Below are 27,413 nucleotides of genomic sequence, written 5' to 3' on the forward strand. Positions count from 1 at the left end.
AAGGGGCCTGGTTCCCGCGGAATATGGCAACCATGCTGCGGACAGCGGGACAGCAGAGGTATAAAGTCTCCGAAAATAGGCTGAGCAAAAGGCCCTGTAGGCCCTGGGTGGTGGGGTTTTAGTGGGTATGTCGGAGGCATGAGGCCCCATATAATCCCCCCAAATTCCACCGTAGCACAGTGTGTCGAGTATATGGGAATTCGGGAAAAAAGTCATAACTCTTAAACTATGCAATTTTCGAGTAAGGTACCTTAATACTTTTTGAAATAAAATGCAAAGACGAATTGATTGGTATATAAAAAAAATTTTTTTCTAATTATTTAAAAAAAAATTTTTTTTAAAAATGCGACAACTTTGTTTTTTATGTTTTTTTTTATTGAGTTATTTTCGATGGACTTGTTGAAGTCGTCATTGTTCCACACGACGGAACATATTATACATATAAATAATACGCATAAACTAAATGATATACATATAATACAACACATAATAACAAAAATACTATTACAGAATATTATAAATATAATATGTAGAATAAAAATAAATACTGTAGGAAATGAATTTACAGATTATTAATAACTTGGACGCGTTTGCGATTGACTATGTTCGGCTTCAGTTTCACGTCTGATACTTTTGACCACGACGGCTATCGTATAAACAATTGAAAATAATGGACTGTATATTTAGAATAACATAATGAGTAAACATATTGTCTTATCGTTTCGTGCGGACTCAAGTAGGAACTCGATAGACTACGTTAAAGGCGTGGACGGCGAACGCACGCGTCTCAACGTCAACATAAATTTCTACTATTTTTAACATTTGTGTATATTTATGCACTTAAGGTCGACCGTCATATCAAGTCTAATGTGCTTTAAATTAATATAATACAAAATCTCAAAAGAACCTATTGGTACTTTCTTTAATACTCAATTGAAAGATTGTAAATATTTAAACAATTTTAAAACTAAATATATAATTTATAAGAATAAAATTGAACACACATATGTAAGTACTTATCAAATGGCATGCGTTTAAAACTAATTGCAACAAATTTCTTCGAAAGACTACGCAGAAAGCCGCCGAGCGCGAGCGTCTTAATATGGTTTTTTATTATTTTCTTCGCTTGAGCAAATGTGAGCAGATTTAAACCAACGCGAAATTAAAGTTTAATATGCCACCAATTACTGTAAAAAAATTCACGGGAATACTTTGATGTACTTTTTTTAAAACTCTAATCAAAGATGATAAATGTTAAACATAAAAAATTAGGACAAATTGTGATTATTTAAAAAAAAATTTTTGGGAGACTGAAAGTCTTATAATGTTAAACACACCCTGTAAAAATCAAATTAAAAAACCAAATAGCTTGCGAGGGACGCATGTTTAAAAAAATTCACGGAATTTGACAGTAAAGTTTCAGCCTCAATTTTAATAACAAATTGATTTATTCAGTTAAAATTTAAGGCAGTTTTAGAACATAGAAAATGTTACAAACATTTTAGGATACATAAATTTGCCGATCTTACACTTTGACTTTCGGACTTTTTTCCATTGGACGACACACTGTGCGTAGGGGGGAGCCGAGGCCCACACTACCCTCTCTGACCACCATCGGAGGAGAGGGTGTGCGTAAGAGCATTTCCCCACCGCCCTTAAAAAAGAAAATGGTCCTTTCCCTTTGTGTGTCTCTTTTTGTCTCTCATTTCCGTCTGCTACTTGTCTTTCCTTATAACAGTGCATAGTTTTTGGAAGTCGTGCCATGCCTCATCTGCTTTGTTGTATAACTTGTATTATTTCTTTTATCCCGTGTGGTTGGCTGGATGTTGTGCTTGCTGTAGAATTCTAGCCTTGCCTTATGCCATTTCGGGCATGCCAGCAGAGTGTGGTTGGGAGCAGTGTTGCCATACTGAGCTCCAAACGGAGCTCCCGTACTCTCCTACATACCCCTTCCACTATTCCATTCCAGCACCGTGCGCAGGCGCACACTCCACGGTCCCCATCGCGCACGTGCAACGTGTCTCCCATTCGTCCCACTCATTCCCCGTCATCAAAGAAGGGGTACATCATTTCACCGTGACTCCCCTCATATGGCATCACTGGTTGGGAGCAGTGTCTCCACTGCTAGTACGTTCGTACTAGATCTAGTACCTTTTATAAATTTTTAGTGTTCTAGTACGTTCACCACCAGATCTAGTACTTTCGTGAATTTGAAAAGATTTGTATGATTTGATTCTGAAAACAGAATGTATAACATGTGTATTTGTGTATATTTTGTAACTTGTAGGACACGTCCTAAAGTTTTTTTGTCCGGAACAGATTGTTTCGGTACTTTCGCGCCAATATAACTACCTCGTCATCATAGATACGTTACTGTTTTTTCCGCGCAGCGCCATCAGCGGCCATCCATCGTACGAAAAATCTTGGACGACATCGGAACACTGATTCACGAACTCTTTTTTCCTGATAATAGAATAAAATAGAATTTAACAGTTTTATATTGAGTTTATCTGTAATATTATGGTACATAAGCATATAAGCGGTACATATAGTATATACAATGCCTCTAATTAGAATAAAACGTAAGGAATTCAAAATCTAGTACTTTTTTTCAAATCTAGTACCTTTTCTTGTATATTCTAGTACGAAATATTTTTGCTCAGTGGAGACGCTGGTTGGGAGTGTCCTGTGTGTCGCAACCATATCAACACGTGTTGGTAGTACATTTCTTTATCCTGTGTAAATAATTGGCGAAGATACCGTGGCCCGTCATTAACTGTGCTGTGTAACGATTTATATTAGTTCTGTGTACAGAATGCCATTTGAAAATATCCGGGGTTGCGGATAAATCTGGTGTTAGTGCCACTGCTAAAAATCGGAACTTGAATATGCAACAACCTAATAGATTGAAGAACGATAATCCTTAGTCCCGCGGGATTGCAGACCCTAGTCAGAGGTCCAGGACACTCGACAGCATCCGCCGTTGACAGCAACGATGTGTCAAATCGTCGTGGACTCATCTGGAATGGTCCGTGCTCGATACGTGAGGCATTCGACTGGTTTCCCCCGGGGGAGCCTCTTCTTGAATCGCGAGAGATCTTATCGCGGGAAGAGCGAGTGCTGTTCATTCTCGAGGACAACGCACGGCAGCAGCAGCAGCGGCATGGCAGCGGCAACGGCAAGCAGCTTCAGGGTAATGGCGCGCGAAGTGTGTACACAGAGGGAATCGTCGCGTTAAGAGGGAACGCGTATACATACACGATCGTGTGTTTGTCGAAAGCTCCGTTAAACGTTCGTGGCACAACGAGCGGCTACTTAATTCTGATTTGTGGACCGATCGAGGCTGCCTCTGCCCTCTCGTCGCTTAGATCCGTGTCTTGTTCACGAGGGAACGCGACGAGCAGGCGTTCGCCCGTTTCTTCCGCGGGATTTTCAGGCCGTGATTCGTGGAAGTGTTCCCTCCGGGACACGGGGAGCCCACTCGACCAACGGGGACAACGTTGAATTAATAAGTAGGCGCGCGGCAGGAGTGTATGAAATTCCCTCGGCCCGTACCTATACGCCGCGTTTGATTTATGAATCGGTTTTAACGCGGGCTCTCGACCTCGTCGGTCTTATCGCGGTGAAATTTGTAACGAGCCGCTGCTGGATCACCGTTCCCGTAGATCTTGGCCCTATTTGCCACACCTTGGGACGCGACGCATCGTGAATAAACGCCGGTGTAATTGCACCGTATAACGAATTCTTCCTTTTCACTTTGAACGCACGCGCATTAATTAACGTTTCCTCGAGATATTCTAGTGTAGAACGGAATTCGTTCTTTTTTTTTGGTCGATAGCATGACCCCTGTCCAGCGAACGCCTCCCAGTGAGGGAACATAATTTCTATTCAAAGAACGAATTAGCCGCTCAATGGCAAACTCGATTCCTCGAAACCTTTCGAGTTTTCTTGCATTTAGAAAAATAATTGATCGATACATAAATTTGACCATTCAAAATAAATTGTCCTTAAATCTGCATTTTTCTTCTTTTCTCCAAATTTCAATAATTTCGGCAGACACAGCATTGTTTTGTTTCTAAAATAATGTGAAATAGTTACACTAACGAGCCTAACTGATTCAACACACTTTAAATCAGAATAACTGTTTTACGAATGGACCAAACGACTTCAATTTCTTTGTAAGGCTAGAAGAATTAGTTTAGTAAATGACGTCTAAAAAATATTTTGAAAAAATGCATTAGGTCGGGATTGCGAAAAAAAATAGTAAAAATTGAGCTTTACTACTTTTTTAGCTGGGACAAAAGATGTGTTTGGTCAACTCATATAAATTATACACGCTCTGAAAATTTCATTGAAATTGATTAATTGGTTTACGAGCTATAAACGATCAAACGTAGTAAAAAGGCCGAAAATCTTGAAAAAATTGCAATTTCTACCACTTTTGATCGTTTATAGATGTAAACCAATTTTAACGAAAATTTCAAAGATGTGTTTGGTCAACTCGTATAAATTATACACGCTCTGAAAGTTTCATTGAAATTGACTAATCGGTTTACGAGCTATAAACGATCAAACGTAGTAAAAAGGCCGAAAATCTTGAAAATTTGCAATTTTTACCACTTTTGATCGTTTATAGCTTGTAAACCAATTTCAATGAAATTTTCAGAGCGTATATAATTTATACGAGTTGACCAAACACATCTTTTATATTTTCGTTATTGACCCCCAGCTAAAAAACTAGTAAAAATCAATTTTTACTATTTTCTTTCGCAATTCCGACCTAATGCATTTTTTCAAAATATTTTTCAGACGTCATTCACTAAACTAATTCTTCTAGCCTTACAGAAAAATTGAAGTCGTTTGGTCCATTCAGAAAACAGTTATTCTGATTTAAAGTGTGTTGAATCAATTATGCTCGTTAGTGTATTTTTATTATTAAAAAATACAAGTTTTCTTTTCTCTTCCACGACATTTTTGGGGACACAGACGTTTTAATCGCTGCGTAACTGTAAAGCAAATAATATGACGAGGGGTTAAGGATTTAAGAGGCTCGCACCGATTGAGTTTCCGAGCCCTCCATATAACAGTATCGTGTTGAACTGTTTCTGCTTCGAGTGAGTTGACTAAGAGACTGTTAATCCGCAAGTCACTGACTCTACTCTGAAGCGCCATTCACGTCAATCACACGGTTTCTTAAAGCTTTCGAATGTTTGTTCTTTTTTTCTTGTTGGATAAACTGACAAAAGAACAGTTTTTACGGCCGAAACAGTGAAACTGTTCGCGGTGTTACAGGTCTTCACTGACTATACGTACGCACACGCATACTACTGTACCGATATTTTTAGATGAAACACGAGAAAGCCAGAACGTACTCTCGACAGATACCGCCGACCCGTCGCAGTAACAAACCAGTCATTCTAATTATAACCATAATTAGAGAGTGGATTCATTAGATTTTTATTATCCTAGCCGCTCTTATCCTTGATGATCACGATGTATAGTCGACCCTAGGTCAAACATTTCCTTCAGGTGTTTCGTAACACTGTCTCGCTGTACCTGAGCGACTGAGCTGTCTCTTTGCAACAAGTGATTCGATTAGTTGCAGAAATGTATGGAAGAAAAGATCTCAATCTTGGCTGTTGCTAATTTCGGTACTTTGTCGAAAAAATATAAGGTTATGTGCGATGTTGTTCGATAAACTACAAATAAGAAAAGATTGAAATCTAGACCGTCGCTAATTTTGATACATTGTCGAAAAAAATGTAAGGTTATGTGCGATGTTATTCGATAAAGTTCATATAAGTAAGAAAAGATTTCAATCTTGACTTGACATCTTTAAAATGTAAGGTTATGTGCGGTATTGTTCGATAAACTACAAATAAGAAAGATTGCAATCTTTTGACTGTCGCTACCCAGATAGCACAGGACGACTTAGAGTCGCCGTTTTCACGTCTTTTCTACGTCTTTACGTCTTACGTCTCAGTAAGACGCTTTTTAGACATCCATAAAGGCATCTTTTCTGGGACGACGTTTTCACGTTTGAAGGCAGGTGACTTTTATGCATCTCATTTCTAACGTGGAAACGTCGTCCCAGCAGAGATGCCTTTATGGACGTGTAAAAGTTGCCTCTTTCGAGACGCCGTTTTCACGGCAGAAACGATTGAAGTACTTACGAAAATATGTATATCTCTTAATCGTTAATATACTAATACTATGCTTCATTTAAAAAAAAGTAGTTTGATTTTTACCTAAAAAATATTTTAACAGAAGTTTATCTCTTCTAATAATTATATAATATGTTAAAATACGTGTTAATAACGTGTTAAAATATTTTTTATATAATAATTATATAATTATATAATGTATCATATATAATTAATATATTATATATAATTAATATATTATATATAATTAATATATTATATATAATTATTATATTATATATAATTAATATATTATATATAATTAATATATTATATATAATTAATATATAATAATTATATAATTATTAGAAGAGATAAACTTCTGTTAAATATTTTTTATATGATAATATATATGATTTGATATGGTTTGAGCCTATAAGAATAAAAAGTAATGAATCTAACAGCAAAGGTTCGCATGGATCAGCGAGAAAGCCATCATGAAGACTGACTTTTGGGGTTTTAACATGTGTAGCACACTGTTTTTCCCCAAAATAAACTAAGTGTTCCTTAAACGAAAGTACTTACCAAAAATTTTTTTTTCACTATTATTACATTAAAACAGAGCCGAAATATTTAGACTAACTAAGATAGTATGCGTACGAGTATTGTAAACGTGCAATCAATTATGTATTAATCCCTAAGATTTGTTGGTTTTGTTTTGTTATGTTTACCCGTTGGTACCACTAATTTTAAGAGAATGTTATTATGTAAACCAATAAACATATTTTCAAAAAAACAAAAAGGAAGCCATCATGAAGTTAAACGGTAAGTCCAGAGTTCGAATCCCGCCCAACTGCATAAAAATTTCTAAATTGTAATAAGGTTTTTTCAGAGATCAAGTGGAATGCAGTGCATGAAAGTAGTAATATATATACAATATAGATTCTAATTTTTTTTTATAACTTTTTCTTAAATTTGAAAATTTTGTGCGTCTGAAAAAGATGCCTAAAAGGTGCCCGGAAGACGCGTAAAAGATGTCCAAAAAGGCAACTTTTTTTGCGTCTTTACGTACAACTTAAAGACATCGAAAAGACCTGTGAGAGGCGACTTTAAGTCGCACAGTTTTGTAACAAAGACCTGTTAAAGTCGTACAAAGTACGTGAAAAAGACGTGAAAACGACGTGCCACAGTCGTAACATACGACTTAAAGACGTACTTACGTCTTGCGTCAGGCAACTTTTAGGAGTACTTCAAGATGTCTTTGTGCTATCTGGGTAATTTCGTACATTATCGAAAAAATGTAAGGTTATGTGCGACGTTATTCGATAAAGTTCATATAAATAAGAAAAGATTTCAATCTTGACTTGACATCTTTAAAATGTAAGGTTATGTGCGGTATTGTTCGATAAACTACAAATAAGAAAGATTGCAATCTTGACTGTCGCTAATTTCGTACATTGTCGAAAAAATGTAAGGTTATGTGCCACGTTATTCGATAAAGTTCATATAAGTAAGAAAAGATTTCAATCTTGATTTGACATCTTTAAAATGTAAGGTTATGTGCGGTATTGTTCGATAAACTACAAATAAGAAAGATTGCAATCTTGACTGTCGCTAATTTCGTACATTGTCGAAAAAATGTAAGGTTATGTGCGACGTTATTCGATAATGTTCATATAACTAAGAAAAGATTTCAATCTTGACTGTCGCTAATTTCGTACATTGTCGAAAAAATGTAAGGTTATGTGCGACGTTATTCGATAAAGTTCATATAAATAAGAAAAGATTTCAATCTTGACTTGACATCTTTAAAATGTAAGGTTATGTGCGATATTGTTCGATAAACTACAAATAAGAAAAGATTGAAATCTTGACTGTCGCTAATTTCGTACATTGTCGAAAAAATGTAAGGTTATATGCGATGTTGTTCGATAAACTATTCACCCATTGATCCATAATAAAGTTGAATAAAAAGTTCCGTTACATAAAGGTCTTATAACAAAAAATTACTAATGAATGTCTAAATACTTGACAAAGATCACTTTGCATTATTTCTTGAAAGCATTACCTCTTAAAGTACGAAGAGTGTTATGTCGATCCTATCGTTATTGAATTAAATCACCGTAGTAGTGAATGAAATTAGAGTCAAATGGAAGCTTACGAAGATTGAAATCTTGATTGTTGCTAATTTCGATACATTGTCGAAAAAATATAAGGTTATGTGCGACGTTGTTCGATAAACTACTCACCCATTGTTCCATAATGAAGTTGAATAAAAGTTCCGTTACATAAAGGCCTAATAACAATTAATATAACAATTTAATAACTAAATCCTTGACTTAAAATACAAAGAGTTATTTCGATCATATCGTTGTCGTATTAAATCTCCGTAAGAGCGATTGAATATTTTATAAAAACAATGTCTGAGAATTGATAGATTGTTCGAATATACATATATTATTGAAATGAAAGATTACGTACCTGCATTCGACGTTACATGTCGTGCAATTTGCCAAATGAAATTTCTTCTTTCACTCTGATGCTTCACTCTTTTGTGTTTCGACAGTAATATAAATGAGGATTAGGTTAATCGGGAGCAATCGGGAGCCGGCGCGACGACTACGATCGAGTGCGATCGACCCGATCGGGTTTCTTCGGTAAACGTCGGAAATGTGGCGGACCGTTTGGAACTGCGTAGTGACTCGGATTAATATTCGGACGCTCTAAAAAAGACGATGCCTTTTTTAATATTGCACTACATGATTTGAAATTTTCTGGGAAGCTAGAGCAATCAGTTTGCTACAGGATGTGAAGCATAAAATTTTCGAAAATTGCAATTGATCGGAATTGCAGAAAAAATACTAAAAGTTGCATTTTACAATTTTCTTGTGTGGACCTATATTGAAAATTTAAAAAATACGTTTGTAAACCACAATTCTGATAAAAATATATGAAATGCGGGAGGTAAGTTTGAGTACTTTCGTTTTCTTTCATCTTAATGTCTTAATTAACAAGCAAGAAAAAAAATGATAAAGTTTAGGGTGTTTACCCTCGACTTAAAATTTTGGGTGACCATCTTTTAAACTAAAAAAGCATTGTTTTACACAAGATATCAATTTAAAAAAAATAATTTTTGTTGGCTAAAAAATATGAAATTTTGCATTTTTTCCGTCAAGTTTCATACTTAACGACCTGACACAACGATTTTCCCGTATTCACTCAAACTGTGAATGGACTATGAACTTCACGTGGTCACGTGACTCTCGTACGTCATTCTGACAGGAAAAGTTTAACGATCCCATCGATTCCTTCCTGTTTTCATTACATTAACAGGTGTATATCGCAGAAAGTCGGTTGGGAAAGAAATATCGGTTCACGAATTTACATGGTCGGTTATGCATCGAGTCCACGAGGATGAGTGATGACTCCATGGCGGATGAAGATTGATGACAGGAAGCGAAAGTAGTATTAACGTACAACGCATATTCTAATCCGGCATTAACATAATCCTGTCCACTTAACGCTCTCCACTTTATTTCACTTCACGCCATGTTTTGTACATATATTTATAATACACGTGCAATCCGTCGGCGAAAAAGAACGACGAAGATATGCTACAAGTAGAAAAGGGAATCGACGGTCTTTTATTATGAACGAAAATACAAAATCGTATCTCTTAACGCTAAAACCCTTGAAAAAGAAGAACTAGATTATGGATGTTCGGTTCGACAAGCCTGGGCAACTATCGGCTCCCGAGCCACAAACTCTTCTCCCCACTCCTGGACCCTCCGCACCAAATCCTGTGGACTGTAGGAGGGGATTGGGAGGCTAGGAGTGTTATATTTATATATCAAATTGTTGATACCGGGGGTACTGGTACACTGGTAGATGAAGTAGTGTAATGGAGGCGGGGAAAAAGTTGCCCAGGCCTGCTGCACACTCACGTCGAAGCTTGGCATTGGTCGACATTGTAATGTTACGCATTCGTGACTTACTAAAGTATGCGAGAATAAATAAAACGCAATCTTTACATCGGTACTGTCTATTACATCGCATTTCTGTCGCCATGTAATAAATATTTCCTAAATTCAATTGTAAAAATCTGCATCTTTACAAATGTCCGTCGCGCGTTGGTTTAAGTACCACTCACTGAGGTCATTAGTTTCTTTAATTACTGTACATGGAAGTTCGAGTTTCGTACTCGCTGGCACAGCAGACACTGGTTCACACGTCGCTTAATAATAAATACCGTTCGTTTACAACTTTACATTACGTGTTTACGCGAGACAATTAGACAGCGGATCTTTACGCAAAATGAAAATTGTCTACCCGAATTGCAACAAACTGAAATTAAATAGAAATTCATTTTCTTAGTAGGTTGAAAATAATGGAACAGTATTTTCAAATTCTTCTAATATTTTTACCGTCTTAAATTGCACCTATTTTTGTGGGGTGAACAAATTTAACTGGAGTGAAATAAAAATTATTTTCTTCTAATATTTTTACCGTCTTAAATTGCACCTATTTAATTTTGTGGAGTGCACTAACTAGAGTGAAATAGAAATTTATTTGGCAGCTCTTTACTTTACCGGACTCAAAATTTGTGCCTTTCTCCTATAAATTATGATGTATTTGGTATGTAATCCAGTAGATTTGTTCCCGGTGCGGCTGCAGATCGAAGTTTCGATCCTGTAAGATCAATGGTTCAGGAGATACGCTTGCTTAAAGTTGAGCATTTTTGACAGGTCAGGGCGCCGCCATATTGGTTTGTAGTGACGGTCGCGCGCCGCTTACTGAGTTGGTCGGAGGAGAGGGGCGGCAAGGACCGGCGATTCTGCTCGGTAAGCGGCTCGCGGTCGTCACTACAAACCAATATGGCGGCGCCCTTACCTATCAAAAACACTGCAGATTGCTCAACTTTAAGCGACCATATCTCCTGAACCATTGATCCTACATGATCGAAACTTTGATCTGAGCCGCTCCGGGTACAAATCTATTGGATTACATACCAAACACATCATAATTTTCTTTTTTTTAAAATACATCATTCATTTTCTTTCTTAATATGTTTAATGGTTTGGAAATAATGTAACAGTATTTTCAAATTCTTCTAATATTTTTACCGTCTCAAATTGCACCTATTTATTTCTGTGGAGTGAACAAACTAAATCACACCTACACATTTTTGTAATAATTGCATGAAATCCGCTGTCTAGTGATAATTCACGATCCTAATCGGCGCCTGTTATCGCGAAATGACAGTTTCCTGGAAAAACAGCTTTCCAGGCTATTATGGTGTCTCCGATTACAAAGCTACTTTCGAACGAATCTGAAGTACTTTCTATCGACTAATTACATCCGCGGAGACACTGTTAAATTGATTCAAGCGTCCAGCCTCTGCTGATTATCCTCCAAACCCATTTACTCCGTTCAGTCCTCCTACGTACACTCCCGTTCATAAAGTTACGTTAACTCTTTCAGTGCCGACTCGGAAATTAAACTTGAACCGTGTGTCTAGATAAATATACAGGGTGTCCCACGCAACTGGAACAGGCTGTACCTCTTAAACGGCCGGGAATAGAGGAAAATGTTATAAGAAAAAGTTGAATGGCATCAGACGGTGCATACTACGCTACTGATTTTATGCACTTTTGTGCATCGGTGCACCAGAGAGATGCAACTGCACTTTTTTTAAAATGGAAACCTACATTTTTGACTGCACCAATCGATGCAGTTTGTTGTGCTCTACATAAAAGTGCTAACATACTTATGCCCTGAACTAATTCGTTCGGAAGTTATCGAAGCTAAAAGTTCTCTGATTTATAATGGAAATAATTCAGTGAACTTTTAGCTTCGATAACTTCCTAACGAATAAGTTTAGGGCATAAGTATGTTAGTACTTTTATGTAGAGCACAACAAACTGCATCGATTGGTGCAGTCAAAAATGTAGGTTTCCATTTTTAAAAAAAGTGCAGTTGCATTTTTTTTTATGCACCGATGCACAAAAGTGCATGAAATTAGTTGCGTAGTATGCACCGTCTGATGCCATTCAACTTTTTCTTATAACATTCTCCTCTATTCCCGACCGTTTAGGAGGTACAGCCTGTTCCAGTTGCGTGGGACACCCTGTGTATAATTGAATCAAAATCAATCAATTAATTTTAAATATTCTTAATGGGTGGATTATTCTTAACATTCCGAGTACGAAGGGTTAAGAAAGGGTCCACATACTTTAAAGGGGTAGTGTGGACGTCTGCTGTTTCATGGGCGAGGATGTACATCAGTGTTCCGATATCGTGCAGCATTTTTCGTACGGTGAATGGCCGCTAGAGGCGCTCGCAGTCTCAGTAACGTAAGCTTCTCGATAAAATGGGGTACCTTGAGCCCGCCGCAGAATTTTAAGAGATTCCTATGATTTGATTCTGAAAAATGAATGTATAACATGTGCATTTGTGTATATTTTGTAACTTGTAGGACACGCCCTGAAGTGTTTTTGTCTGAAACAAATTGTTTCGGTACTTCTGCGCCAATCTAACTGTCTCAAGGCGCAGAGCGCAGGGCTCCACTACCTCGTCATCATAGATACGTTACTGTTTTTTCCGCGCAGCGCCTCTAGCGGCCATCCATCGTACGAAAAATGCTGCACGATATCGGAACACTGATGTACATCAGTGTTTTTCGCGCATGCGCGGCCAGGACAGTAGCGTATCTACAATGACGCAGTAGAGCGACCAGGGCCCTGACGCCTTGAGGCAGTTGTATTGGCGGGAATGTACCGGTGTTATTGGCGGGACGACTGATGGACGAGAGACGTGACGCTGAACGAGGTAAGTATTGTTAATACTTTTAAAAGTCTTTTTTAAAAGTCTGCGGGGTGCTCAAGCTACCCGATTTCATTGAAATGGTTACGTTACTGAGGCTGAAATTGCCGCGCATGCGCGTAAAACGGTGGGTTCAATCGGAACACTGATGTACATAGGGGACTGGTAGTCAAAGGTGTCCCAGGCCGATAGGAGGGATCCGCAGAACGCGTGAGTGCTGCACGTGTTTCCCTGATTCGCAAGTCGTTACGTGACTCGTTACATCACAGATAGCGGGTCTCTGGTATGACCAGCCGATCGGGTTCCCCGAGGCGAGAGAGTATTACGTGTTATCTGGCCAGCAGAATAATCATCCAGCCGAGCAAACAGTTCGAATTGTCTCGCGTCGATTATCGGGTAAAGCCTATCTACAGTTTCAGATAACATCTAGTTAGCCATCTAGATCTAGACACTGGTTCTACCGAGAACAGTTCGTCTATTATTCGAGCAGTGTTTTTGTCTGCAGACCCACTGCCGCTACCTGTTGCTATGGTCTTGCCGGGCGATGGCAAACAGGTTCTAATTGCTACTTTGTAGGAAGCTTGACGGTACCAGCCAGCGAAGATCGAGGTTGGAGAATTCGAACCCACTCTTCTTTCCTAGCCGATAATCTCAGCGCGATTCAGCGAGGTACCAGATACTAAATCAGCTGCTTTCTCTTGCGGAGGAAATAATTGCTCCCTGACTGATTCTACCGCGGTAGATCCACTCAGGGGCTACGCGAAAGGAGCAGTTCACTCGGGACTCTGAAAAGCAACCTTCCCCGAACTATCTTCCGTTCGCAGTTCCGCTAGTATCCTTACCTGGACCGGGTCCCGTTATCTTTCATCAGAATGCAACGAGGAATACATACTCGACACCATCAGATTACTCGAGTCACTAGCTCCCGCTAGCTTCCAACGGATTCTTCGATATAGGTGTCAGTATGCTGAGCTCCTGGTCCGAATTCGGCGGAGTCAGGGTGTCCGCGGGTGTCCTCGAGAGCACCCTCGATTGGCCGATCTTCGATTCGACCGTGTTGCCCTCGGTCTGCTCGTTCGCCTCCCCGGGATTGTTCACCGTACATTTCTTATAGTGGGTCCTCATGTTGCTGCTCTGGGAGAATCTGAGGCCGCAGTTCGGACAGGAGTACGGCTTGGTGCCGGTGTGGTAGTTGAGGTGGGTTTTCAGGTGGTGCTTCTTCGTGAAAGCTTTCGAGCACAGAGTGCACTGGTACGGTTTCAAGCCGGAGTGGAGTCTGGTGTGCAGTGTCATGTTCGACCTGTCCGCGAAAGCCTTCTGGCAAACCTGGCACTGGTACGGTCGCTCGCCGGAATGAGTCCTCAGGTGTTGCTTCAACAACATTTTCCGCGAGAAAGCCTTGCCGCACTGCTCGCACTGGTGCGGCTTCACGCCCGTGTGGATCCGGACGTGCATGTTGTACGCGACCCGCTGGTTGAAGCTTTTCCCGCATTCCGCGCACCCGTACTCCTTCCGGTTACGGTGGATCTTCATGTGAGAGCTCAGGTAGCCCCGGTCGTTGAAGTACTTGCCGCATTCCGGACAGGTGGCCGCAAACTCCCTGGTGCCCTCGTGCACGCTCCGGTGATACTTGTAGTTGCGCAGCTGGGAGAACTGCTTGCCGCAGTCCGCGCAACGAAACGGCTTCTCGCCGGAGTGCGTCCTCACGTGCACCTGAAACAGACCCACGAGGAATCGTCTTGGGACCACGGTGATTGATTGCACCGATCACTCGCCCGGTCGTCCACATCTGCCCGCGCCACAGTGGTCCGGATCCAGGTATTTACCTGGTGGATTCCGGGTTGCCGAATCGAGCACAACGTTTCTCAACGATCGCCTCGCGTGACCAGCCGACATAACAGGCTCTAATATTTATAATCCACGATTATTCAGATTGTACAGACGCATCCGTGAGAAATTATTCGTTTTATGTAGTCCAGTCAGCGAAAAGTTGTAGAGGGAAATGGAAGGAACACAATTTTTGACTCTGGGTCTGTGTTTGGACTAGTTATAAGGAGGTAAACATACTAAAGGTCTCCGTTTTCGGGTTTCCGCTTATATCTCGGAAACTATGCGTCCTACCGATAAGATCATTCTATACAAAATTAAAGCTGACGAAATGTGCCACAAGATTGATTCGATTCAGTTTTTCGCTATCTCGCATAGTTTCCGAGATACCCGCGCTCTAAGTGTTACTTAGGAAAAACGTTGAAAAAAGTGGTTTTTATTTTTTTCAACATTGTTGCACCACCCACAAAAATCTGAAAAAAATTGAGCATAATACTTTTGATAATATCTCATTGCTAAATTAATTCTGAAGTGGCACGAGACCTACTCTTATATGAAATCTGCATTCTTTCGATTTTTTTCGTGCTTTTGAATTTTTACAACCATAGTTTGCAACGGAAAAATCTGGAAATGATACCTAATATGTGTCATGGTATCCGAAATGTGTTAGATTTTTTTTCAGAATTTTTAATTGTCAATATATAGGGAAAATGGGCCAAAAACTGGCATTTCGATTTTTCTCAATAACTACCCTTACAGATGAGATATGGGGCTAAAACTTGTCAGAGAGGGGTCTTTTTGGGTAGGCTATCAAATGGTTCAAGCTCGATTAAAATCCCGCCGAGGGCGAATTTCACCCGGCTATTTTCTTTTTCATAATTAGTGAACTTTGAGCGCGGGTATCTCGGAAATTATGCGAGATAGCGAAAAACTGAATCGAATCAATCTTGTGGTACGTTTTGTCAGCTTTAATTTTGTATGGAATGGTCTTATCGCTAGGACGCATAGTTTCCGAGATATCCGCGCTCAAAGTTCACTAATTGTGAAAAAGAAATTTTTGTCTCACGTATTTTGCCTTATTTGACTAGCTAACTCTTCTGCACAATTAGTGAACTTTGAGCGCAGATATCTCGGAAACTATGCGAGATAGCGAAAAACTGAATAGAATCAATCTTATGGCACATTTCGTCAGCTTTAATTTTGTATGGAATTGTCTTATCGCTAGGACGCATAGTTTTCGAGATATGCTCGCTCAAAGTTCCCTAATTGTGGGAAAGAACTCTTCAGCACAATTAGTGAACTTTGAGCGCGGACATCTCGGGAACTATGCGAGATAGCGAAAAACTGAATAGAATCAATCTTATGGCACATTTCGTCAGCTTTAATTTTGTATGGAATGGTCTTATCGCTAGGACGCATAGTTTTCGAGATATCCTCGCTCAAAGTTCCCTAATTGTGGGAAAGAACTCTTCAGCACAATTAGTGAACTTTGAGCGCAGATATCTCGGAAACTATGTGAGATAGCGAAAAACTGAATAGAATCAATCTTATGGCACATTTCGTCAGCTTTAATTTTGTATGGAATGGTCTTATCGCTAGGACGCATAGTTTCCGAGATATCCTCGCTCAAAGTTCCCTAATTGTGGGAAAGAACTCTTCAGCACAATTAGTGAACTTTGAGCGTGGATATCTCGGAAACTATGCGAGATAGCGAAAAACTGAATAGAATCAATCTTATGGCACATTTCGTCAGCTTTAATTTTGTATGGAATGGTCTTATCGTTAGGATGCATAGTTTCCGAGATATAAGCGGAAAACCGAAAAAGGGGATTTTTAGTATGTTTACCTCCTAACTAGTCGAAACAAAGTCCCAAAGTTAAAAATTGTGTTCTTTCCATTTCCCTCTACACACCACCCCCCTTATCAGCATTCATTGACTGAACTAATAGGTCATGATACTTTTACTGTCTTAAATTGCACCTATTCATCTTTGTGCAGTGACGGGGTCTAATATTTATGATGAGTAGACTGCTAGATCTTTATGGATTTATAGGAAAATCGTGTAGATGAAATACAAAATTGTTGCATACCTTGAGGGACGCTCTCGTGACGAAAGTCTTCCCGCACTGATCGCATCTGTGCGTTTCCTGGCCCGCGACCGGCCTCCCACGTTGCGGGACATCATTGCCAACGATAGCATCGTTGTTGTTGTTATCACTGTTTATGGTTACTCTTTCCGCGAGCTTATCGTCCTTCTGCAGCGTCCTCTTCGACCTCTCGACTTCCATATTAGCGAAACGATCGGCCTTATCGTTGGATTCGATCGTGTCGCAGAGTCTGCTAACCGGATGAGAGATTTCTGGCTTTTGAGGAGGATGGGACATAGTTTGACTGTAGTAGCTGGCTTTCCTGTTGATGTTCGGTTGAACATTCTCGTTGCTGATCAACGGAGGCCTCGTCGTTGTGGATACAATATTGTTCTGTGGTTGTAGAACTGTGTCGTTCACAGCGACATCGTTCACCATGGAGGGAACAGGTTCGACAGTTTGATATGGGATCTGTGGCGAATAAAATTCACGGGGTCTCGCTCCAGGTGCTGCATTAGCTTCTAACAGTCTTGGGCCAAGGTTATACTGAATCTCTCTGCTGGCTGGAGCTTCCACGCCGTAATAGTGCACCGAGGGTGCAGCAGCTTTTGCGAACGGAAGGTGAGGGTCGCAGGGGGCTGCTACCGGTTGCTGCACTTCCGGTGGACGCAGGCTCTCCCCGATCTCCTGTAACACGTGAAAATCAACGTTCTCCCTCAGTGTCAGCTTGTAAATAATCCTGCGTAAACTGTACTTGTTAAATGTCTGTGAAACTACGGTGAGAAGCAATTCGTTTTTATTTTTCTTTTGAAAAATCATTATCCGCGTGATTTATTAACCCTTTGCACTCGAATGGCGAGTCTGAGGCGCCACTAAAAATTCCTATATCATTATTCAAAACAGGTTTGACATTCTTAAATTTGTCTGTATTCTATAAATTGTAAAAAGCTCAACTGTTATATATAAGAAAACAGGTTCAATTTGATATGCACAATGTAAGAAAGATTATACAGAACAAAAATGATCTGGGTTGAAACAAATATCTTGATTTTGGAGTTGCCAAAGAGATTCCATGAAGCGGTTTTACATTTATTTTAGCTTGAGAAACGATTAATATTGCAATTCTGTTACAGACTCAATTTTTGCACCAATTCTAAATATTATCGGTTTTGCACTCAAGTTCAACCTTGTTAAAATAAATGTTCGCCTTCTTTAAGATCGATTTTACCCTTTCGCAAATCAATTTTACTCTACAGCAAGTAAAATTCAATCTTTTCCAAACAATTTCACATATCAAGAATATTTGAAATTAATTATTTGATTATTTGTCATTACTACGAGGGAAACATAAAACTCAATACATATGTACTTTCATCTTAAAAATTCATTAATACATATATCTACACACAGTTTTCATACATTACAAAGTTAATGAACTGGTAACTATTTTTAAATCAGTATCATAATGTAAATAGATAAAATCTTAAATTTCTCAACAATGAATTTACATTTGATTTGATTTTTTCAACAAAAACTTACTTAAACATACTTTGTTTGGAAAAGGTCGTAAAAGATTGATTTTTTGATTTGCAGAAGGGTGAAATTGATTTGCAAAAGGGTAAATTTAGAGTGCAGAACCATTAAAAATATAATATTGTGTCCAAGAATGATAGCATGATGAGTCTGTTATATTATTTGTTACAAATATTGGGTTGGCAAATAAGTTCGTTCGGGTTTTTACATTGGAATAAATCACAAAAACCGAACGAACTGATTTGCCAACCCAATAGTAATTGTAAGCAATAACATACAATAGTAGTGGGGATAAAAAAGTCACATCATCCGCATACCCGAAAGTCACATCAATCGCGGGAACACTGTATTCTTATAATATATTTCCTACATTTATCATTTTATTATATTTCTTCTTTTTAAACTCTCTTTTCAATCTTCCAAAATTAACGTAAATACTTCGAAAACCAATGTTAATGAATAGTAGATGCTAAATTAAAATAGACAGATTTGTAAATATTAGATATTGACACGAAATAAGAATACATATTAATTAAATTGAAGAATTGCTGTTGTCGTCGCCTCTTGTTGTATCCCTACTGTTTGCTACCAATAAAAACGAAGGTGTTATATCACTAAAAAAAGGAGGAACACAGATCCCAAGAAAAAAGAATGGCGGTTGTAATGAAGAGCGTGCAAAGACCTCAGCTCGCGGCCACCATTGTCTTATTACGACTAATCACTGTTATTTTGTATCACGTGAACTACACGGGTTACGATAATTGCTTGAAATTAGAGCGGCCAATGTAACGTGACTTTCGGAGGACTGCTCGACCGTAAAGTCAGACTTCTTGCTCGGCACCGTGACCCATAAGTAGACAGCGGGTTCGATGTATTTATGACAAAAATGAGTGTAATTTAAAACGGTAACAACAGCAGAAGAATTATTTGCAACCTATTAGGCACATTAAGCAAGAAAATAAATTTATATTTCGTTCCAGTTTGTTGAAATTCAGGTAGACAATTTTTATTTTGCATTAAGATTCGCTGTTTACCGACATGTTCCCTTACAAGAATGACAAGATCGATTTTATTTAGACTTTGTGCGGCTCCTATTGTAATACGTGCTCTACTCAAGATATGTATACAGTCATTTTTTATGAAATCATTTTTATTATTGCAATGTATGTAAAATAAAACATTTTGACCGGTGGTGGGTTTTGTATTAACCCCTTGCCGTATTTTAACGAGTTCCACTCGTCATGACGATTTTAAACAAAGCATAACAGCAGTGCCGTAACGAGGGCGTGGCAAAAGAGGCGCCCGCCACGGGCGCAACTGGGTTTGGGGCGCAAAACAAAGAATACCGATCCGGTTAAGGGTCGCTTGGACGCTTTTCAAATCTTGCAAAAAAAATCACGATCTCTCATTACAAAACACGTATCCAAATCTAGACATAGAATTAAGGATTTTCATAACAATGCCTGTAACAACAGCTCCCTGCAAACGTTCGTTTAGCAAATTAAAAATTGTAAAATCGTACCTTCGTTCTTCTATTGGACAAGAGCGATGAACAAACATGTCTACAATATCAATTGAAAAAGATGTTGCCAAAACATTAAATTATGACGATATAATAGATGTGTTTGCAACTGAAAAAACGAGAAAAATTACTTTATAAAATATGCTGAACTGTTTTATGTTTTTATTATATTAATTTAACATATACCTATGTTTTGTATTTCTTTTATTTTGTCGTCATTGAATATCAATAAAAATTTGTTCTTATTTAGGTTATAGATTATTTATTCATATTCATACAAATACCTTAACAAAGGGTCGTTCCATGCCAAAACGATCACTTTTTGCAGGCACCATCGTCGATTTTGTTCTAAATGAAATATATTGTAGTCCATGTGTGTGAAATTAAGGGGGGGTTTAAGTCATCATTTTGCCGGTTTCGAATTTTTTTAGAAATGGCAGGCCTTCAAAGGTTTCAATTTCTGTCCATTTCGGTGAAAACGTACCTCACTTACGAATTTTTATCTGGGGAACTGTTTGTCCGATTGAGCTACATTTTTTTTTGTTTTATTCGAAAAGGACTGGCCTATTACAAAATATTTTTCTCAACCCCGACAATCAACTTTATAATGTCGGAAAAATTTAAATAAATTTTTTTACGTTTTTTTTCGATGATGGGGCTGAGTGATTTAAATTTTGAAAAAAATATGGTAATATTCCTTGAAGTTTCCCCTTTAAAATGAGCCCTTGAAAAAGATGGTATCGTTATAATTGACGTCACAATGTGCTGGTAAAGTACGCCGTGTACCTCCGTTTCAGGTAGAGGCGAGTCGAGCGCAGCGCTATCGCAATATATTTCATTTAAAACAAAATCGACGATGGTGCCTGCAAAAAGTGATCGATTTTTTTGATGAGGGTATAATAGTATTTAATATATTGCATTTAGTAAAATTTAACTTGTTACATTAAAATGTTTAATTTTTTTGTCATTATTGGGTTACGGGGAGGCGCAAGTTAGACACTTGCCACGGGCGTTTCAGACTCTCGTTACGGCACTGCCTAATAAATATGAGTTAGTAAATTAATTGTGAAAATGTTAGGCCGTTATTAGACTAGGCCACTGGTGGGCAACTTGGTGGCGCAACTTGGTGGCGCCACCGAATTGAAGAGCTTTTATGAATCGGTAACTGGTGGTACCACCAAGCGTTCATTCCCGCTGTCGATGTAACGCTGTGTCGTGTTCTTATGTATTTTACGATAAATGTGGTGGTAATTTGAACGTCAATTGTTCATGTTTTCGCGATGCTGGTGGCGCAACTTGGTGGCTTTGTCTAATAGGCTACATTCAAATCAATACCCCGGCTGGTGGAGGCGCCACCAAATGTTGCCCGGCCGGTTGCCGATGCCGTCCACCAGATCGGCAACTATTTTTGGTGGCTCCACCAGTTACCGTAGTCTAATAGGTTACATTTGTTTCAATGCCCCACGACGTGCTGAGCCACTGGTGGCGCAACCGAGTTGCGCCACCAGTGGCCTAGTCTAATAACGGCCTTACTTGTCAAACTATTCGAGGTTATACGCGAAATTTCGTCACTTCCGCGTAACGCTAGAAAATTGTAACACCCTCAGCAAAGAAGTTCCACTTCAAAATTTTATAAAAAAAAAATTAAACCGACCTCGGAACGCACTAAAAAGTATGGAATAAGTTCCATTTAAGTTATGTGAATGCACACGAACTGAAATACAATACAATCTTTTCGGAGGCGGCGCAAAATTGAGAATTTTCGACACTGGAATTTACGAAAACCCTTAAATTCTTCTACATGCTTTCACATATCAATGTATCTTCTCTTCCCACCTACTGTGTGATTTCCAAGTCCACCATATTCCAATCAAATCACAATCAGCAACATCTGTCATTTGGAAAATTTTCAAATTTTTTCAGATATTCACACATAAATTAAATGGAAATTATTTCATACGTTTTAGTGCGTTTCGAAGTCGGTTTAAGTTTCCTTTATAAAATTTTTTTCTCCTTCATTTAATTAAATGAACTAAAATTCGAATTGTTCGCAATCAATATTTAAGCATTAAAATAAATGTAGCCATACAAAAGATATCAATTTTATTCTCTCTTCCACGACAATTGTGGAGATAAATACATTTTAATCACTGTAACTGGAAAGAAAACCAAGGGGTTAGAAATTAAAATCAATTTCTATTTCGCTCCAGTTTGCCGCAATTCAGGCAGAACATTTTTTTATGCGCGATTTATGATCATGACACGCGGCAGGAGGAGCGATGCAATTAAGTAAATCGCATATTCCGATCTAGCCCCAAAGACGAACGATCTCGCTCCTAAAGTTAATGGCTCGGCCAAGAGTTTTCCTATCCACCGAATTACACCAAGGTCTGGGAGATCTAATCAATGATCGTCCATCACCATCGGTGTTCTTATCGGCAACAATTTCGAATTAACTCGTAAAAAGGAGCTTAAACGCGCGGCGGCTGCATCCCGTGCGTTTCCGCGATCGTAAACCGTGTATATACGGCGCAGGAACGTCCGGTGTAGCAAACATACCCGATCTGTTCGATAATAACCGCGGATCGGATTCCCTCCAGATTCATATCTGTTATTAGCAATTTGTTTATCGTTCGTATTAACATCAACATTTTCCATGGTTAGTAGACTGTAGCACGCGCGTCCGCCCACAGCCTAACCGCCGCCATTTCGGATATCGTTTCAACTCTTTCGCGGAATTGTTTATGAGGTTCTCCACCTTCTTATCTTTTAATAACGGAAAAGTGGGTATCGGCGAATGAATTTTTCTTGAGCAACGGAACGCGCAAGTGATTTGCTTGAATTTCACCAATTATTTCTATCTAATACGCTCGAATTTCGCCGATTACTTTATCCAACTGTGATCTCGCGCTACAGACAAGCTAGATTGTCTACGCAGCGCGTTTCAAATGGCGAATCGCGCGCCAGGATAATTGGTACGGACGGTAGTTAGTTGGATAAACGTGAGAATTTCAGAGATTTGAGACTCCCGCGGCGCGGAATCTCGGGAGCATTGCTGATAGCTTCATCGGGGACTTCGATGAGTATAGTAAGTGTAAATAAGTATGGGCAATCGTATGTAGAAGATAATCGTATCTACAATATAAGACACTAAAAATATCAGAAGAATTTAAAAATACTGTAATATTCTTTTCAACCTATTATGCATGTTAAAAAAGAAAATAAATTTGTATCTCACTCCAGCTTGTTGTAATTCAAGTAGAAAATTTTTATTTTACATAAAGATTTGCTGCCTGAAATAACATATAACATATGTATATGAACGGGTGCAATTTAAGACACTAAAAATATTAGAAGAATTTAGAAATACTGTAATATTCTTTCCAACCTATTATGGATGTTAAAAAAGAAAATAAATTTGTATTTCACTCCAGTTAGTTCACTCCACAAAAATAAATGAGTGCAATTTAAGACACTAAAAATATTAGAATTTAAAAATACTGTAATATTCTCTTCGACCTATTGAACGTATTAAGAAAGAAAATAAATTTGTATTTCACTCCAGCTTGTTCACTGCACAAAAATAAATGGGTGCAATTTAAGACACTAAAAACATTAGAAGAATTTAAAAATAGTGTAATATTCTTTTCAACCTATTATGGATGTTAAAAAAGAAAACAAATTTGTATCTCACTCCAGTTAGTTCACTCCACAAAAATAAATGGGTGCAGTTGAAAACGGTAAAAGTAATTAAAAAATCCTGTAACATTATCTTCAACCTATTAAACATATTAAGAAAAAAACAAATTTCTATTTCACTTCCGGTTGTTCACTATACAAAAATGAATGGGTGCATGCCGTGCTCCCGCGAAGAGCCATGTCCAACACTTTGTCAAATATTTTCACCCAGTCCAGAACATTGTGTTCTTTCACTTTTCAATTCCCAGCTGACCAATCCTCGAATCGCATTTCAACGAAACCCAAATCATCGGGGAAACGATAATAATAATAATAATAATAATAATAATAATAAATAACCGGGTTCGAAGAAATCAGTGCATGTGGTTCGCTTTTGCAGACTCATTTAGCACAGGAGATTAATTCGATGCCGCCAGGTGATAAGACGTTTGCCATCAGCTGCTTATGGTCAGGCGATGTCTTCCTGATTAATGAAACTATCAGTTACACACGTTGCTCTTGTCTCGTTCTTTTCTCTTCGTTCATTTTCTTTCATTTTTGTTTCGAGTGCGCCGAGACGTGCAGTCTTTGCTTTCCTCTTTCCCTTAAAGTACTCGGACTGGGCCAATCTTCTCTTTCTTTACCGTCATGGATGCCTCGGATCGGCGTACCCGGGCTTCTTTCTCGCACTCTCTTTTTATCCACCGAATCATCGTATCGTTTCGATCCTGTTTCGAGGCGAGGTGCTACCAGCTGGCGCCTGCCAGCTGCGAATCTCAGCTTCGCACACGCAATCACGGGAGCAGTGGCGTTTTCTCTTTCGACACGTGCATCCTCGATATGCTCCAGATTTTTTCCGATCGCTTTACGACCTTGCGCAACCCCAACCATGTGTCTTCCAACGGACCATCCTACTGCAGTCGCCGAGGTCGGTCGTGATTCGAGGATCGCGCACCTGTTCGAGCGCACCGCGCTACCTGGCTACCGTCAGAAATGACTTTCTATGCACTTAATCGTTTCCCTCGGGCTCATTCTCCGCGTACATGTATGCAATTTATTAAACGACTCACAATGGTCACTTTGTGACATGGAAACATCGATGAAATTGATAAAATGTGGTCCCGGGAATCTAATTAAACCTTTAGCGCTCCTGTAGACTCAGAGTCGCTATTAAGGGGGTAGTATAGGCTCTATTTGTAACAAGAAAATTACTAGAATCTTACTAGAAAAAGGGGTTGAAACATGGGTTTGCGCGCTGTCGGTTTTCGTCCTTATTTCAGAAAATTTTGGGCTGAGTGAGGGCTTATTCTAAAGAGGAAGGTTAGACGCGCTGCGCCCTGGTTACGAGGTTAACGAGATTATGTTTATAACTAATAGTATGAGGGCCCAAAGTAGAGAAAAAGTCTAGGAAAAAAACCAGCACATTTCAATGCATTTTTCTGTCTCCAAAAGACTTTTTGACTTATGAGATGACCAGGGCGCAGTGCGTTGAACCTTCCTCTTTAGAATGAGCACTCACCAAGCCCAAACTTTGCTCAAATAAGGACAAAAACCGACAGCGCGCAGACCCACTTTTTCGATCGGAAATCTGGTAAGATTCTAGTTATTTGCTAGATATTTGCTATTTACTAGGATCTTACTAGATTTTGGGTCCGAAACATGGGTCTGCGCGCTGTCGGTTTTTGTCTTTATTTGAGCAAAGTTTGGGCTTGGTGAATGCTCATTCTAAAGAGGAAGGTTCAACGCACTGCGCCCTGGTCATCTCATAAGTCAAAAAGTCTTTTGGAGACAGAAAAATGCATTGAAATGTGCTGGTTTTTTTCCTAGACTTTTTCTCTACTTTGGGCCCTCATACTATTAGTTATAAACATAATCTCGTTAACCTCGTAACCAGGGCGCAGCGCGTCTAACCTTCCTCTTTAGAATAAGCCCTCACTCAGCCCAAAATTTTCTGAAATAAGGACGAAAACCGACAGCGCGCAAACCCATATTTCGAGCCATTTTTCTAGTAAGATTCTAGGTATTTTCTAGTTACAAATCGAGCCTATACTACCCCCTTAAGGGGGAAACTGGCTCTGCATCCGGGAGGACCTCTGTCTTCATGGGGAAATCTATGCTAATGTGAATGAAATCACGCGCCTGGATTTTTTTGACCTTATACGAGCATATTTTGAGCTGCACAAAGGTTCATTTGATAGAAGAGGGTTCATTACAGGGCGCTCTTCTCGTCATATCAGTCAAAAAAGTCTCTTTGAGACAGAAAAATACATTGAAATCTGCGGTTATTTTTCTAGATTTTTTCTCTACTTTGGGCACTCATATTATTAGATATAAACATAATCTCGTTAAATCATGAGAAGAGTGCCCTGTATTTAACCTTCCTCTACAGAATGAATCCTCACCCAGCTCAAAATATGCTCAAATAACGACAAAAAATCCAGGCGCGCAAACCCATGTTTCGACCAAAAATCTAGTAAGATTCTAGTTATTTTCTAGTTACAATCCGAGGGTATAGTTCCCTAAGGATGTTCTGGAGGTACAATGGGAGACAAAAGTACAAGAAATTCGAAATCCATCAATATACTGGCAATGAAAGCTATTCACGAGTATATTTTGCATTAAACTTTTGCGAATACTGTACCCTCTGTAGCTATATTCAGTGGTCTACGCTTGTCGCGTTTCCATGCTAGTGAGAGACAACACGATAAATTTGACGTTTTGTAACAGTTTATAATTGTTTTGTTCTGTAACTGTTCAGTGAATCCTAATAAATTTTGGACATAATTAATTACATAATTTTTACTACGTATGAAAAAAAAAACTGGAGTTTCTAGTTGCGTTTTATCAAGGTTTAAATAGGGTTTGCAGTGGAATCTTATGAATTCTCCATAAGAAGACGTGTTAAAATATGCAAACTTTAAGTTGCTATAATTCTTAAACGGTGCAGTGAATCGAACCCAAACTTTGGTAATTGCATTAATTTAGTAAGAATTATATCTTGTCAAATTTTCAAAAATTTTGTTGCGTTTTTATATACCTCCAGAACATCCTTAAATATTGCCGTGTCATTATTCGAAATATTGTTTACGTTATTGAGATAACAGGGACCGATCTAGCTCTTCCGCCAATGTGGTCAACAATAATGTTTACCGTCCAATTTACATTTAAGTATGAGGTGTTATAGGTGTTTGTTGAAAAATGAGAGCCGAAGAATTTTGTACGTAATATCCATACAAAGCAGTAACAAAACAATATATATATACACATAATTCTAATTATTTTTACAGTCTGAATTTGCACCAATTCATTTTTATAAAATCGACAAATTTTCTTTCTTAATATGTTGAAAATAATATTACAGAATTTTTAAATTCTTCTAATATTTTGAGGTTCTTCTGGTGGCAAATTCATAACAAATAGGGATGAATTCTGCTTCGAGCACCAAATCTCTTCAACGACAAGTATTGGGAATAGTTTAAAAAAATATCATTTACACATTAGGTAGTAAGGGATTACAAGTGGAGACGAAATTCTGCTTCGAGCACCAAATCTCTTCAACACCAAGATTCATATTTATCGTTTACAATAAAGAGTTTTATAATAACATCACAATATTTGTTTAAAGTTGAAAAATATGTTTTTTTTTCAAAGCCATGTTTTTCAAAAACTGTGCGTATAGGAGAAAAATTAAGGACAGATTCGGAATCAGCGCAAAAAACTCTATAAGAAGGACCCAACAGTATATTGAAATCATAAAAAAAGTTGAAATTTGTTGGACAGTGTAATCAGCGAATTACCACT

General features: G+C 38.6%; 1 protein-coding gene and 2 long non-coding RNA genes across 5 annotated transcripts in view; all 3 read right to left on the reverse strand.

Moving 5' to 3' along the window:
* Positions 1-11,904, reverse strand: part of LOC143218308 (uncharacterized) — a 53,332-nt gene extending 41,428 nt beyond the window's left edge. The window contains exons 1-2 of the long non-coding RNA XR_013011025.1: positions 8,625-11,904; positions 8,393-8,439 (exon numbers count right to left, since the gene is read on the reverse strand). This is a non-coding gene — a long non-coding RNA (uncharacterized LOC143218308). The remainder of the gene's footprint in view (positions 1-8,392; positions 8,440-8,624) is intronic.
* LOC143218415 (uncharacterized) lies at positions 1,553-4,156 on the reverse strand. 3 transcript variants are annotated; one of them, XR_013011053.1, is made up of 4 exons: positions 2,899-4,156; positions 2,625-2,781; positions 2,353-2,463; positions 1,553-2,235 (listed from the first exon to the last, which is right to left on the reverse strand). It is a non-coding gene; the product is annotated as an uncharacterized LOC143218415 (long non-coding RNA). The 3 variants fall into 3 exon arrangements; XR_013011054.1 differs by having other exon boundaries at positions 2,375-2,463; positions 2,625-4,156; XR_013011052.1 differs by having other exon boundaries at positions 2,625-4,156.
* A 100-nt stretch (positions 11,905-12,004) lies between the features above and the next one.
* LOC143218322 (uncharacterized) overlaps positions 12,005-27,413 on the reverse strand; it is a 104,455-nt gene continuing 89,046 nt past the window's right edge. Inside the window, exons 4-5 of the mRNA XM_076443454.1 lie at positions 16,883-17,566; positions 12,005-14,678 (exon numbers count right to left, since the gene is read on the reverse strand). Coding sequence (XP_076299569.1) covers positions 13,884-14,678; positions 16,883-17,566 — 1,479 coding nt within the window. The 3' untranslated portion in view covers positions 12,005-13,883. The remainder of the gene's footprint in view (positions 14,679-16,882; positions 17,567-27,413) is intronic.

The sequence above is a fragment of the Lasioglossum baleicum genome, chromosome 19 (assembly GCF_051020765.1).
Source record: "Lasioglossum baleicum chromosome 19, iyLasBale1, whole genome shotgun sequence".
Lineage (NCBI taxonomy): Eukaryota > Metazoa > Arthropoda > Insecta > Hymenoptera > Halictidae > Lasioglossum > Lasioglossum baleicum.